Source organism: Rhinolophus hipposideros, assembly GCF_964194185.1.
Source record: "Rhinolophus hipposideros genome assembly, chromosome: 1".
NCBI classification, from domain to species: domain Eukaryota; kingdom Metazoa; phylum Chordata; class Mammalia; order Chiroptera; family Rhinolophidae; genus Rhinolophus; species Rhinolophus hipposideros.
The window spans coordinates 86,051,824-86,068,663 of record NC_138047.1 but is presented as its reverse complement, the minus strand read 5'-3'; the positions used below and the strand labels follow the sequence as shown (position 1 = coordinate 86,068,663).

The 16,840-nt window shown below is 35.7% G+C and overlaps 1 protein-coding gene across 1 annotated transcript in view; it reads right to left on the bottom strand.

Annotated features, from left to right (window-relative positions):
• The window catches only part of ARAP2 (ArfGAP with RhoGAP domain, ankyrin repeat and PH domain 2), a 185,518-nt gene that overhangs the window by 106,866 nt on the left and 61,812 nt on the right, over positions 1-16,840 (bottom strand). Inside the window, exons 10-13 of the mRNA XM_081053892.1 lie at positions 9,250-9,365; positions 6,409-6,608; positions 3,454-3,539; positions 2,508-2,690 (exon numbers count right to left, since the gene is read on the bottom strand). Of these exons, the coding sequence (XP_080910018.1) occupies positions 2,508-2,690; positions 3,454-3,539; positions 6,409-6,608; positions 9,250-9,365 (585 nt within the window). The remainder of the gene's footprint in view (positions 1-2,507; positions 2,691-3,453; positions 3,540-6,408; positions 6,609-9,249; positions 9,366-16,840) is intronic.

Here is a 16,840-nt window from a genome sequence, read left to right as displayed (position 1 = left end):
AACACATACAACTCAATTAAAACAAAAAGCAACCTGATTAAATAATGGGCAGAGGAACTAAACAGACATTTTTTCCAAAGAAGAAATCCAAATGACCAACAGGTACGTGAAAAGATGTTCAACAGCACGAATCACCAGAGAAATGCAAATCAAAACCACAATGAGGTATCACCTCACACTTTCCTCTAGAATGGCTGTTATCAAGAAGACAAGAGATAAGGGTTGGTGAGGATGTGAAGAAAAGGGAAACCTTGTGCACTGCTGGTGAGCCATGCTGGAAAACAATATAGAGGTTCCTTAAAAATTAAAAACGCAACTATCTTATGATGCAGCAATCCCACTTCTGGGTATACGTACAAAGGAAATAAAAACAGAACATTGAAAAGGTATCTGCACTCTCATGTTCATTGCAGCATTATTATTCAAAACAGCCAAGATACCGAAACAACTTAAGTGTCCATCAACAAATGAATGGATAAAGATGTGATCCGCGCGCGCGCGCACACACACACACACACACACACACACACACACAATTATTCAGCCAGGAGACAGAAGGAAATCCTACCATTTGCGACAACATGAATTAACCTTAACGGCATTATGCTTAGTGAGATGAGCCAGACAGAGAAAGACAAATATTGTATGATAGCACTAATATGTGGAATCTGAAAAAAGAGCGAATTCAGAAAAACAGAGAATGATGGTTACCAGGGGCTGGAGGGTGGGGGAATTGGGAAGGTGATATGTAAGGGTACATATTTGCAACTAGTAGGAACATAAGTTCTGGAGAGCTCAGTACAGCATAGAGATTATAGTCAATAATACTCTAATATATACTTCAAAATTGCTAAGAGACTAGATCTAAAATGTTCTCACTGCTAAAAAGAAATGATAATTATGGGATGTGATAAAAGTGTTAGCTAAAGCTACGGTGGCAATCATATCGCAATATATAATGTATCAAATCAACAAGATGAACACCTTAAACTTATACAACATTTTATGTAAGTTATATCTTAACTTTTAAAAGCATCTATTCAATAAAATAAATATATGTTTTATAAAAATTATTCACTGACATTAAGAGTGCCATGTTTAAGAAGGCCAATGTGGAAGTAAATCCTAACAGGTAGACTTTCCTATAATAGTCTTAGGAAGAGTGCAATAGCTAGTAACTAATGTAAAACCTACCTAATGTCTTAGCTCATGGGAACTGTGTGGTGTGTCAGGCAAGACCTCATTTGGGGACATCAGTAAATTTATCCACAGATAAGATCCCCATAACCATCAAAAAGAGTCAACCATTGGAGGAAGATATGCCCTGGTTCTCCAACTTCACCAAAGACTTCCCAAAATCCACAACTTACCTATTTCTATACTTATTTATTATGGACTGGTATACAGCATCAGATTAATTATAACCCTTGGTCTATAATACTCTGTTATCATTATTCCATAAATGTCTGGTATAATTGGTCAGTTATTTTAATAATATAATTAGCACTCATGAAAACAAAAATGTCTTAATTACCTATACAAACAAAAGTAAATGTCTTAATAATAACCTATATAAATTTATGGTTCTCCACTCCCATCCCATCTCCCTGAGGTATACTAGTTTATGTACCCACCCTGAATCCTGAATTGATTATGTGCAATTGCTTTAAAATCAACTGGTGGCCTCACTTTACTAATACCAAAGATGTACTAAGAAAAAAAATGTAATTTATGGGAACTAACCAAAAGAAGAGAAATGTAAGTCAACTGTATATATCTTATAATATCTAGAGAAGTATGGAAAGGTCTTTATTTATTTTCCAAAATGTTCAGCATAATGCTACTTACCTGGGGATCCTTATCTAGTAAGTACTGCTGTTAAAAGCATATTAAAGAATTAAGAACCATGAAAGAATATGTTCTCTAAGCATAAAAACTATAGGCATATAAAAGTATATGTTTTGAATATCTGTATGTGAAAGAGCCTCCTGACACAGGAGAAAATGAAGGAGCAATTTGAAAAAGGGGAGAAGGATGCTGAACAAACTCTTTGCCAAAAGGATGAAAACCAAATGGGCAGCATAAAACGGTCACCAAAAAAATCTGGAATCACTCAGCCAAAGACAAATGACAGTTCCAACCAGGGCACTAAACAAATATTACTGTAACAATCAATTGAGTAAATGATGTTAATTTTGGTTCCATAAAGTCAGCAATGTACAAGCTGAAGTTATATTGAATATCCTCACCCTGAAGGCGGGAAAGTTGCCAAAGTTTTAAGAACAATGGGGTATGGCTAAGATAGCTGGAAATCTGTTATGGACGAAGAGTTGATCTGCTATTGATATTGAGTCCTCAAGTGAAACCATGGGAAAACCACTGGTGCAATCTCACAAAAGAAAATAATTTCTACTAGTAAACTATGTTTTATAGCTTCTCAAAATCCTTGGCATATATTTTAAAAAATAAATTAAAATCCATGTCTGTAGCTATATTTTATTAGGTACCTTATTTAACTCTTCTTTGGTGAGAGATGCCAAAAGAGTTTTTCTGAATTTTCCTTCTTTGTACTTCTGAGTGATAAAGTTTTTTCTCTTTTCTACTGGTGAGTCCATGTGTAATTCTTCATCTTTTTGAAGATTACCAGCCCAAAAGTCATTTGCTCTTTTATTTCCAATGACGATAAAAAGCTGAATTAACAAAAAAATCATAAAACATATCAGTTCCTAAAACGTATTTAAATCTGCAGAAAACTGACTCACATTACAAATTAAAACGGAATTTAGTATAAAATATGCAAAAACACAAGAAAGATGGATCCAACTCTCTCAGGAAGACGGAGTGTGAAGGCAGATGCTATTTCTATTTTAAATACAGCCTAGCTGCTCTTAATCGTGGTAAAAGATTAGCGAGGAAAGAAATTGCAAGCCACACAAATCACAGCAAAAGCATTATTTTTCTGAAGCTTACATTAAGACAGCTTCATTTAAAATGGCTGAGTAGGTGGGCTAATGCTGTTGAGAATGGTGCTGAAACCCAGGCAGAAAATGGAATCTGGAGACAGCCAGTGAGACGTGATCGCAGCTAATGACAGAGCATGGCCAAGATAAAGAAGGGTAATTTTGCCCAATGTTTTCATCACTTTTCTAATATTTTAGCCATGCTGGGTTAAAAAGAAAGAACGTAAATTCTGGCTTAACGAAAAAGCTGCCAAGCCTTGAAAAGTAGTTATTACTATTAAAGCTCCCTGTACTTTTATTTTTAAAAATAACTATCTCATTTAGGAAGCATTTTGAAAGTTAAAGTAGAAAGTTGCTGCTATCAAACAGACTGTAAACCATTTTTATAATGTGGTGAGAACTTAAAGAACCCCTAAAGTTACGCATGTCACCCCCCTGCATATCTCCTCCCAGAGATCTCTGCTAACCACTGCCACAGTTAAATCCCACTTACCTCGATGAGTTCATTGCTCCAAATGCTGGCATCCATTTTGAGACTTCTAACCTTGGAATCTTTTGGTCCTAAAGATCTATGTTGTCCTGAAATCAAAACACAGTTGCATTTCTATTTTAATTTGTATGTAAATATATTTTACATCTAAAAAAAAATGTGCATGTACGTATACATGGATGTGTGTATTTATATACCTTTTCAACTTAAAACACACCAATATAAATTTCTACCCTGAAGTGGTGGTGGTAATTATACAGAAATTGTAAGTAACCACAGTGAGGATAACAGCACTCGCCTTCATCAGCCACCACCTTGTACTGGTATAACACTGCACTTTTACAAGTGTGTATGCATGAATGTGTGTGTGTGTTTGTGTATGTATGTGTGCGTGTGTGTATATACATACATATATTTTTTTTCATCATTTGGCAATTAACTAGAAATTGTAGGTAACTGAAAACATTTTATAACGGGTCTGTGTAAATTACATGTATGTGAATACAGATATTATCCCTTTACTCTTCAAAACACTAGCTCCAACTTTAATAAATGTGTACTTGAAAATCTGAAGTGAATTCCTTATTCTGCTTTTTTGGAAGAGAATAGTAAGAGTTACAGCCAGCATCCTAGTATCCTCAATTCGACTCCGCAGTATGAGTCACCATTCAGTCATTACTGGGTACTCAGGCATATGCCAGATGCTTTCTTTCTGAGAAGGAATCAAGGTATACAACACATTATCATTGATCATAAGGACCTTTTGCTTTAGGAGCATGAAAGCTCATTCTCTTTACATTAGGGGAGAGGTTCTTTTCCTTCCTTCTTTGAAATGGAAACTACTCAGAGTACAAAACTGTAGGATTCACGTGACAGGAATTTGCACAGGTTCACATTTATAAAGACTACCTAAAGACAAGAAGGGCAATCTTATAAGTACATAGGTAAAATGGGAGAGATGCTGGAGTAGCCTAGACAAGAAACAATAGAATCTGAGTTGAGACAGGAAGAGAAACAAAATGGAGGACAGATTTAGAGATACTGAGAAAATAAAACTGATGGGACTTGGTGGGCTTTAAGGAAAGAGAAAGTGTCAAAAGGGTTTCTCAGGTTTTCGGCTTGAATGTAGAGTGGCGAGTATTTCTTCTGACAAAGATTTGGGATATAGGACAATGTACAGCTAAAACTGTAATGAGTTGGGCAGCACTGAGCGCTCTATTTTTAACATGTTATTTTTGAGGTATTTTGGGCAAATCCTAGTAGAGAGTCTAGTAGGTAGATAGAACAGTGTGGTGGTTTCCAAAAGAATGAGAATCATCTGCTTAAAAGTGAATGTTGAATTTAAACGATAAATATCATCACTCAGGAACATCAGAATGAAAGAGAACAAGGATGTAACCTAAGAGGACACATATATTTTAGCAGCAGGCAAAGGAAGTAAGCTGAAAAAGGATGATCAGCGTAGTAAGAGTACAAGAAGAGGAAACAGTGTCCTGGAGGTTGAGGGAAGATGTTAAGTCATAGAGAGACAAATTGGTCAAGAGTGTTACTTATTGCAGAGAAGACAATAAAGATAGGAATTGACCACACCAAAACTGAGAGTTAAAATACATTGGTAAATGTGGTAAAAACATTTTTACTAGAGTAGAAAGAAAAGAAGGTTGATTACAGGATGCCGAAGTAAAACTAGAAGTTAAAGAAATGAAGAAAACCTGTGCAAACTACTACTCTTGAAAGTATTTGTCTATTAAAGGACAAAAGAGACAGAGAATGATACATAGAAGGGAAGGCTGAGTTTTCAGAAAGCCAGTGTTAACAGGACAGACTTAGGCAAGAAGCAAAAGAAATCGCAGTTGAATAGTTACATAGAGAGTGAATAAGTGATGGGGTGAGATCCTAAGACAAGGTAAGTAAGGGAGTATAAGTAGGGAGAATGACCTTGGGCAACACAAAGGCAACCTCTTCCAATGAGACTGGAGAGGAGAAAATGATGGGGGAAAATGCAATGAGGGGGATTCGATGATGCTTTTTGTTGTTGCAACTGATATTGTTAATCAGCTTGTGAGGAAGTCTATCCTCATATGATGAGAAATGTGGTAGCATGGAGATCTAGAGAGTATCAAGGGTTTGATGCACCTATCCCGCGCTTCCCCTGTGTTCTCTCAATGAAACCTGTACTCTACACTTGCCCTTACGAACCTCTATGGTAATTACTATTTATATATTTGTGCAGAAAATGCCTCATCTTATACCTTTTTAATTCCCAGGACCAGTACAAGACCTGGTAGAGCTGAAAAGATGAAATAAAGTTTGGGTTGTGATTAACTTTCTCCAAGACCTCCATGATCACATACCTAAGCTGGGGTCCCCTGCCTCCACCTTCTTGGACAATTGTCTGAGCTCCCAAATACAATGAATGAGCTATAGGATAATCTGTAAAGTGTTAAGGTCACAATGAGAAAGCCGTGATAGCACTGGGTACTCTCATAAGCATCAATATGCCTGGAAAATGCTTCTATATAAAAGTTCTCATTATAAGAGATATCAGATGCAGCACACCAAGTTTAGAGCTCAGAACAACTTTGATGGGAAAAATAAGTCTTATGAAATATGACTGGGGATAAAGGACAAAAATCATACAAAAGAGCAAGCGAGTTTAGGGGTCATTCTGAAACGCTTTCACTGAAAATCTAAAAATTTCAACAGTGTCTTTTAAAAATCCATCCATGGACCAGTTAGCACAGAAAAACGATTACATGCTTAGAAATCAATTTTTATATCTAAGTCATGCATAAGAGAAGTTTAGAATTGCATTTCTAAACTGGATTTACATGTAATAAGCTTTCTCTTTTTTTATTTCTCATCACCATTAGCTGGGAGGCATTGTATCTGACAATAAAGAGCATTCAGTGCCAATCTGCCACCCAACAGTGAAGAGTGTAGCTTATCACGAATTACCTGCACACTTCTTACAGATGACAACACAGAGATTGATAGATGCCCAGTCAGGATCCGGGGCTTTACAATCTGCACAACTCCTGTTGGACTCATTGAACCAAATCTTCTCAGCTACTTCATAATCAGAGAGTGTTTCTGCTATCGATTGCTGCACAGCTTCAATCCACTCCTGTTTCTCCTTTTCAGACTCAGCTGTAAAGCTGAAATAATTAACATTTCTGCATTATCGATCTCCGTTGCAAAAGCCAATTAAGCAGTATGTTCAGTTTGCATATTCATTTCACTCACAAATTAAACAGCAGCTGAAAAATATGCCTTCCAGGCAGTTGAATAGTCTTTTCTGTTAAAAATCATCTAATTTAGAAATTCATTTTTTTTCCTTGAATTTTCCACATTGCTTATGACGTTCTTTACATATCTTAAACCAGAATTAACACACACATTTTTTTAACAAGCATATAAAAATTGCCTTTGTAGGTCAAAAGCTTAAATGAGAGGCCGTGTTTCCTAAGCAGTGATTACGTGACAAACAATAGGAGACCGGCAGCATTTCAGGTCTACAGGATTATTTGGCCAAGAAAGAATGCCATGATAGTCTGAAACTAAATTATCAAAAATACCCAACAGAAATTTAAATTTTTTAGTATCAAAAATGCATTCTTTTTTAATTAGAAATATGTATAGATGGCTTTAAGAAACTGAGAAATCAAAAAAGTTTTAAATGATTATTATTCTAACAGAATTCAAACTCATTTTTAGCCATGTTTTGATGTATTCTAATATTAGTGTTTATTGGGTGCCTGAGTGAAGGGATAAAACATTAAACATCAGTCTAATCCTTCGAGAAATACTTCCTGATGTGGCAGGAAATATGCTCCATACTGGCAATGGCCCACAGAATGATGCTTCACATTAAAAGTTTCTGTTCTAAAGATGAAAATGCTTTGAAACATAATGAAAATAACAGATGACTAACATTCTAAACAATCTATAAGAAAAGTGAGCTGCCTCGATGGATTATGTTTCTTGAAGTATCTAGAGATTGGTCACAGCCAATATGGTACAATGAAAAACAGGTATTTGGTGTTTGCCCCTGGTTCCTGGTATACAGCTTCCAAAACCCTTGGAGTCCCCTGAATGATAAAACTGTCTTTTTTATGCTAGTAAGGTAACTTGTGGCTGGGGGCCTAGACAGATTCAGGGTGGGAGGGAGCTGGTCTCCAGAAAGACCAAGGTGTGATTAGAGAGTTGAAACTTTCAGTCAGCCCTACCCCAGACCTCTGGGAAAGGGAGAGGGGTTGGCCATTGAGTTAATCACTAATGGCCAAGGATGTAATCAATCATGCCCATGGAATGAAACCTCAAAAAAAAACAACAACAAAAACCCACCTAAACAACTGCTCCCAGGTTGGTGAACACACTGAGGTGTTGGGAAGGTGCTATGCCCAGAGAGGGTATGGAAGCCCTCTGTACCACTAACCCCCTATACCTTGCCCTATGCAGCTCTCCCATTTGGCCATGCCTGAGTTGCAGTCTTTATAATGAACTGGTCATAATAATTAAACTGTTTCTTTAATTCTGTGAGCCATTCTACTAAACTATCAAACCTGGGGTACATAGGATCAAGGGAACCCTGATTTATAGCCAAGTTGGACAGAAATGTGGGTAAACCTAGGAACCCAATACTTATGACTGGTGTCTGAATAAGGACGGTTTGTGGGACTGAGCCTTTAAACCTGTGGGGTCTGATGTTCACTCTGGTAGTTGGTGGCAGAATAGGATTAAATTGTAGGACCCCTTGTTGGTATCCAGAGTTGGAGACTTGGTTGATATGAGTTAAAAACCCCACATATTTTGTATCGCAGGTGTTATGAGTAGAAAAAGCTCAGCCAATGTCTACATTTTCAGTTGTGGCTTGAGTCTGCATATGTGAAAATAAAGCTTATTATTCTTCATGTGATCATTTGTTTCTTAAAATTTGAGCCAGTAGACATATTTTGACAGATAAATTGAGTACTAGACTTGGTAGTATTTTGGAAATTGCTAAGTAATTGTTAGTCCTTCAAAGGCCTCTGACAATTGCCTCTGACCTGCATACTACTGTGTGGTAGATTGATTATTTGTGACAAATGAATTAATATGGTTGAACTCAACAGATACTGACTGATGCCTCTTCTGTGTGTTAAAGCTATGCAGTCATTGTAGATTATTTACACATATTAACAACATATATTAGGTTTCCTGTTTCACTGTCATAATTAACTAATTATTAGAATATCATAATGCAAGACACATAACAAAATGCTAAAGTATGCGATCAATGTGTGCTAGGAGATCCATTAAATTCAGCATCATTTTAAGCTGGAGTTCCTTTTAGGAAATCGTTACGGAGCAATTATAATTAGGGATTGATCTTAAAGGAAAGACGATATTTGATTAGGCTACAAGGTAAATAACAATACAGCTTAAAGACAACACAATATTCTCTTTGGATTTTAGTTCTTCAAAATGTGAAGCTTTCATATATTTGTTGATAAAGAAAAATTAACATACCCATCAAGCCTATTAAGACAAAGAGGTATTAAGAAAAGAAATGACTGAAACCTCATGAAATTAGTATCTTTTCAGGTTGCATGATTGTTCAAGTTGCTTTTTCAAGGCGTTTACATATACTGGCTAATAAATTAAACAGTATGGGAAAGAACATAACTTTACTGAGTATCCTAGAAGAAAACAAATCACTGCTAGCAATGTAAAAGTACCCTCCATGCCCCTCCTTCACCCCCCACCCCCCCGCTTTCCCGCAGTAGTACAAATACAAACTGTTTAAATATGGTTTACCTAAAACTTCTGTAGGGGGTGATTATTTCAAAGGATTGTTTCACAGTTCGGTCCACTTGCTTTACGTTTGCTACATTCATAGGAATTATGGTAATACCAAGTCCACTCTTGAAATCCTAGTTTGAAGAAAAACATAAAAAAAATAATAAAGAAACCAAAACTATGGATTTTGAAAAGGCAACTATATTATCTAAAACCCAATAAATTCTACTAAATTTTAGTACACATATGTATATGGAATTAAAACAACTGATTAAAAATGCATTGAGAGCCGTTTTCTTATTTTAGGTAGTCATTTTAAATACATGATAACCCAGGGCCATTCTAAGCTCGACAGTTGGTCTATTAATAAAGTATGGGTTTCTTTCACATGAAATAGAAGTTGACCAGAACACAGATCTTAAACTACACATGCCTGGCTTTTAAAAGTTGGTCATTTTTTCACCTTTATCCATTCTGTAGAAGAAACTAACACTTACCATGGGCCTAGCAGTTTCTAGGTGTGGAAGCCAGCTGACACAGTGAGGTTACTATTTATATTTTAAAAAGGAGAAATCAAGGCTCATGTAGATAAAATTAGATGGAAAACACACAGAGAAAGGTACTGAGACCAAGTCATGTGTTCGCTGTTTCTTTGTCTTACTGTGTGGTGTTACCACTGCTCTGTCACATTATTTTTCTCATTTACTCCCAAACAAAGGCATTACTCATTTGACAATTTCATCTCAGTTCCAACATTTTATTACTTTCCTCTTCCTTCAATTAGATTCTTAAAAAGCTCCTCTCATGCTCTTTTTGATATGAAACCTGTCATTTGTTCAACACTTATAGTCACTATGTTTGGCTTGTCTCATAAAAATTAGAAATTGTTCAAAAAGCGACAGAAGCTGCATTTCAAAAGCATTAAAGGTGGTAATATATTGTCTCGTCCTAAGGGTCTCAGAATTTGATTAACAAATAAATAATATCAACATGTTAAAAATATAATTAATCTGTACCTCAAAAAAATGAGTTGTCTGTGAACAGATGCAGATGAAATGTGCTCTGAATTCCTAAATTAAATTATGATGGGGGAAAGTAGCCATACTAAAGACTGACTACAAAAACTATTGGTCCATTTTCAATAAAGACAGTTCCGGCAGAGACTGAGAAAGTAACAATTCATAGGCCTTTTTCTCTTTGTCTCCCCTGCTATACAGGCTAAAAGTAAAAGTACTATTTTTCCCCTTGCAGCTAGGAGGGGATACATGTCATACTTTTGTCCAATAAAATATAAATAATTCCTGGTTTGGGGTGGAAGGGTGGAGGGAAAAGCTTTGGAAAAAGACTTTCACCCTTTGCCTTTCCATCTTCTTCAGAAATAAAATCTAGACGCACAGAAGCCATTTTAGAATGTTAGAATCCTTGAGATGAAAAGCCTCAGGACAAATTCTTGTACTCAGGATGCCAGAGTGAGTTAAAAAACAGAAAGAACATCGTTCCCTGGTGGCATCAGCTCTCTAGTGCCTACACCAAGGGATTTGTTAAAACAAATAAATCCCTATCTATTGAAGCTATCCTTCAGATTTTTGCCATTTGATACCAATGCATTCCTGACATAAAATACGTGACATAATGTTACAATAGATCTTCCCCTGCTTGTAAAGGTTTCAGAGCTTCCATCACAAATGGCAAAAAAAGCCTCTCTTCATTGTTTTTTTTTTAATGTACAAGTTTTTAGTTAGAATGAGAAAATGACATTTATAAAATAAATTAATTGGTTATTATTTTTTTCTGATGAAAGAACAAATGGTTCATTTTGTTAGAAGCAACAAGCCAGAAATTGAGAGTCAATAATAGAAAAGACGCAGAGACATGCTATAAAACAGCTAGAAAACTGTGATGTATTTTCACTTAACAAAAAATAGTGCTCAATGTGATCTCTGGATAAAGGAGGGGAATTAAAACGTTTTCAATCCACCTCATTTTAGTAATTTTCAATATATTGGTACAGTGTTATAGTTACTTACTGAATGATAATACTAAAAAACATTTCCATTATCCATACCAATGGTCCTGCCGGATAATGTAACTGTTAGAGGAACTCCCACTGCAGGTGATTGGAAACTCAACTCTCTTTTTATAAATCAGGAAATACAGTAGGGAAAGCAAGGGAAGATATTTTAAAAACAGCTTTCTGATGGCCCGGCTAGATACAGGGGAAACTCTAGAATAAAATAGTTAGACTCCCTTGCCCCTCAAAAAAATTTGAGTAATGAAGCTTTGACAAGAGCCAGGTATCAGACCACTGCTGGTTCTATTCTCTGATGGGAGTCTGGCCTGCAGGTACTTAGGGCAGGATACACACTCAGACTATGGGACAAGCAGATGATAAGACTGACGGCTTTTATGGTACATGATGAGCCTTCTGAAAGCTCCAACCTGAATATATGGTCCCACATTTCTACAAGCAAGTCATGAAATGTCTACATACAAAGCTGCAATTTCTGTTAAAAACAAACTAAGTGAGGGTCGACCCAAAACTGCAAAATCTCTCCTAAGCAAAGCAAAGATGATTTTTTTCAGCCTGGAAAAAAAAAGAAAAAATTACAACCCATTTATCAGCTGCTTGCCATGGCCATATGGTTTTGAGTAATTAGAGTACCCACTGAACTCACCAGCACAAATGGACTGTAAAATGTACCACAGAAGAACAAAATAAATGTCAGTGCTCTGGAGTGTTATTAAACATGAAACAACTGCGTTTCTTATTAAAAAATATTTCTGGTGACATTAAGCCATCTTTGCAGACAGTATTTAGAAAACATGTAGAATAGATCTCATTCCTTGATGCTCATCAAAGTTACCTGTGTTGCTTTCTCCCTCCTCCTACCCTGAGATGCTGGTTCCATGAATCAGAAAGCAGAGCCTAAGAATCTTCAGTTACAAAACAAAGCAAAACTACAACACTGCGATTCTCACATATAGCCAATATTGAGAAACACTGAATTAGACAGCAGAACCAGTTGTAGAATCTAAACAGTGGGAATCTGCAATATTTAAATGTCAGGATATAAACACTTCTCTCTACCGTCTGTAAAGCAGCAAAAAAAAAAAAAAAAAATCATGCAATCAGATTCTACACGTCATTTGAAATCATTAAGACTACTGGTTTAAAAAGAGGCTGGCCTGAACTCACAGTGATGCACTGGATTTTGTCAAGATCCTACTTCTCCAGGATGCCAACCCCTGTGCTAATATCTAGATGTTTTGAAGCATGAGTCTTCAGTAAGCACATACAGGGCACTCTATGATCGGTTTAGTATCTATTTGTGTAGTGCTCTGAAGCTGACAAACAGCTGTGGACTCTCAGTTGATTTTCTGAATAATTCTGTAAAGAAGGCAGAGCAGATATAACCATTTTTAAAATGGGAAAATGTACCCTGGCAAAGCAGTTTTTAAGTACTTAGCAAGTGCCAGAAATTGTGCTAAGCTCTGGATCCAAACTGAAGCACAACATAGGGTACCCACCTTGGAGAAGCTTCAGTCTAGAAAGGACATGACAAAGAACCGTAATGAATTGTAATAAAAAAAAAAAAATAGTGCATGAAGGGTAAGCACCTAATCCAGCCTAGAAAAGAGAGTGGTGTTCCTAAGATTCTTTCCAAAGGCAGTGACAGTTGACAGATGACAAAACCCAGACCAGTGTGATCAGATATATCTCTCGTGCTTCAGTTCGCTCATTTGCAAAATGGCATAACAGTAGTACCTATCACACCACTGTGGGGAGGATTATTAATACATTAAACTTCTTGGATGAATGAACTCCTGGCACCCAGTAAGGGCTGCATTATCCTACTTAGCAATTAATATTTTTTTCTACCTCTTTAAATTTGAAGCCAACTGAACATATTACCTATGAAAAAGTCAGTTACAAGAAAGTTCATGTTCAAAAACAACTAGCAAGAATACGTAATTTTTTTAAATGGTATGTAATGTGAATGTTAAACTTTGAAGAAAATTTAAAATAAATTACCCATTAACTATAATCTGATTGTCAGCACTAGTCTCTTTTTGAAAAATAGGCACAAGTTGAACCTTTCAACGTTTAAAATGCTATAAACTGGAGTGGGGGAAAAAAAGGCAACAGCATGAAAACTAAATGGGTAGAATACGAGGTCTGAAAATTAAGTCCGCAAACTGGTTACAATGACATTGCCAATCTTTTTTGACATCAGAGAGATTATTCGTTATGAATTTGTACCAACTGGACAGTTAACCAAATTTACTATTTGGAAGTGCTGAAAAGGCTGTGTGAAAAAGTTAGATGACCTGAACTTTTCGCCAACAATTCATGGATTTTCATCATGACAATGTACCAGCTCACAGGGCACTGTCTGTGAGGGAATTTTTAGCCAATAAACAAATAACTGTATTGGAACACCCTCCCTACTCACCTGATCTGGTCCCCAATGACTTCTTTCTTTACCCGAAGATAAAGGAAATACTGAAAGGGGTCATTTTGATAACATTCAGGACATCAAGGGTAATAAGACGACAGATCTGATGGCCTTTCTAGAAAAAGAGTTCCAAAATTGCTTTGAAGGGTGGACTAGGCACTGACATAGGTGCATTGCTTCCCAAGGGGAGTACTTTGAAGGTGACCACAGTGATATTCAGCAATGAGACATGCAGCACTTTTTCTAGGATGAATTCATGAACTTAATTGTCCAACCTCGTATTATTATAGAAAGCATAAAGCTAAAATCAGATTGTGGAGTAAACAGTATTTTACATTTAGTTTGCTGCCATAGAATGTAGGATTTCAGAAAGCCTGAATCCCAGCACTAGTACTACCATAAAAACGGGCATGTTTGGCAGAGAAGATCTGGACACTTGCAAAGGTGGTGATGACCAAGTGGCACTGGGAGTCAGACCTGGGGGAGAAGCCTGGCTGAGCCATTTACTAGCTACGTAACTGCTGGCAAGTTATTTAATTAATCTAGACCTCAATTTCCTCACTTATGAAAAGACAGTTATATCTACCTTATATAGCATTGTTCGGAAAAAATGAACAAAGAAATATAAATTGAGGATCTAATACATCGCGACGGTCCTTCCATTTGAGGGTTTCCAAAACCAGGATTGGTCTTCAATAAAAATACTTCCATTCTATTTATAATTACTGAAAATATTCACACCAATAATTCCATATTAAAATCCAGATTAGAATTAATGGTTAAGTATTTACCAAGATACTGACATTGGTGATTTGTACGAATTTGCAGCAACAGAAGCTGGTTGAAACTATGTAGTGAAAAGAGCAAAATAAAAGTTTGATCCCCAAGCAGAAAAATTAAAGAAGGGTTTATTAACCCCAAAATATCTGAAATGTGAAATCTATTTTGGGAAACACTGGATTGCCAGGTTTCCATGCCAGGAATTTCAGAACTCGGGGCTTAAACATTTGTTGAAAGCAGATGTGGCATTGTATGACATTGGCACCAGACTTCCTGGGAAACACCAGATGCAGAGTTTGGCCAGATAGAGAACCCAGAGAATTTGAGGCCACCTCCTACACCCCAGTGCTTCTTTCTGCACCACACAACCCATAGCCCTATGATGTCTATTTAAATTCTATCAGAGTTTCATTCCCGTGCTGGATACCAGGGAACATTATGTTAGGGGAGTGAGGGGGAAGGAGTCTCTTGTCATACCCTGATTTGAGAATGTTTCATCAAGTAAATTTATGTAGTGAAAACCTCAATGCCATAATTATCATTAAATAGATACATACACAAACCCACCAAGCAAGACATCTGGCTATAATGAATCCACTAATATTAACATAATATTCAAAAAAGTCATTAGAAAAAGATGGGAGACTAGCTGTCAGGGCAACATAACAAATGGAAACCAAAGCTAAATATCTTAAATTTATCTCACATCCATATGCAGAAATTCCATCCAAGTAGCAATACCATATATACTATACATATATATTACCATATATACTATATATATATATATATATATATACACACACATATATATGTATAGTGAACACTACATACACCTCAGTGTATGTTCCTATTTTATCTCATTTAAAACTTTAAAAATACTGGCTTATATACTACATTCACATCATTTCAAGATTAATAAATTTATAAAATAATTACTTTTCCAGGATACAGAAAATCTATAAGCTTTGAACTGATTAAAAAAAATTAATTATGTAAACAAATCTATACAACAAAAACTAAATGAAAAATGAAAAATAAGCAATAGCTCAGAAAAGCAGTTGCAGAAAATATGACATGAAGATTAGTATCTTTATTATATGAAGAGCTTAAAGAAATTGTCAGGAAAGACAACAGAATCCCAATAAATAAATGGAGAAAGAAAATGAAAAGACAATTCATAAAGAAAATAAATTAAAAAGAAAATTTTTTTCTAAAAGATAAACTCTCCAGTAAAGAAAACAGCTACAAATAACCATTAATTCAACCAGCTCACTCTACGAAATGTTTACCGAATGTCAGCTACTTGCCTGGAACTCTTAGGGCACAGCACTGAATAAAATAAATATTTATACCATTAATTTGGGAATATAAAAATTATAACACTTTTAAGGTTAAAGTGAAACTGGAATCTATCCACATAGCTAATAGCATTTTAAATGTAAATAATTCTTTAGAAAAAGATCATAAATATTCTTGCCAAAAAATAATCAAAAAAGGAATAAAAAGCTATATACAGGAGGTAACCAGAAATCTCATTTATTTATCACTATGTGCTACCCTCATTGGAAGTTAAAAATCCTAAAAAGCAGGGAACTTCTGAGTTACCACTATACACCTGGTGCTTAGAGCAGTGCCTAGAAATGAGAAGGTGCCCGATAAGAATCTGTAAAATGGATGAATAAATACAGAAACACAGTAGTACAAATTCAATCACACAGCTCATTTTATACAAAGGTGAAGTAATGGAGAAAAACTAGCATAGTTATAATGCATTGCAAGCACATAAGACATAAGGAGAGGTAAAAAATAATAGAACAAAACTTGTAAAAATTAAACATTTTTGGGGGTGGGATTGTAAAGTGCTAAATATTTAAAGGGATTACATTTAATTTCTGTGATAATGGCACCACAGTGTTTTACAACTAAGTAATTAGGTAAAGAGTTTTACACTACGGAAAATAGTACGGAGACTCCTCAAAAATTAAAAATAGAACTACCGGTATAACCCAGCAACTCTACCTCTGGATATTTATCTGAAAAAAACAAAACCAAAAGTAATTATTTGAAAAAATATATGCATCCCTCTGCTCACTGAAGCATATTTAAATAGCCAAGATAAGAAAGCAAACAAAATGTCCATCAACAGATGAATGGCTAAAGGTGGTACATAAATACCACCTTTGTACTCAGCCGTACAAAAGAATGAAATCTTGCCATTTGCAACAACATGAATGGACCTAAACAGTATTACCTTAAGTGAAATAAGCCGAACAAATAAAAATACCATATGATTTCACTTATATGTATCATATAAAAAAAGACAAAACAAATTAACAAATGAAATAAAACAGAAGCAAACTCATAGGTAC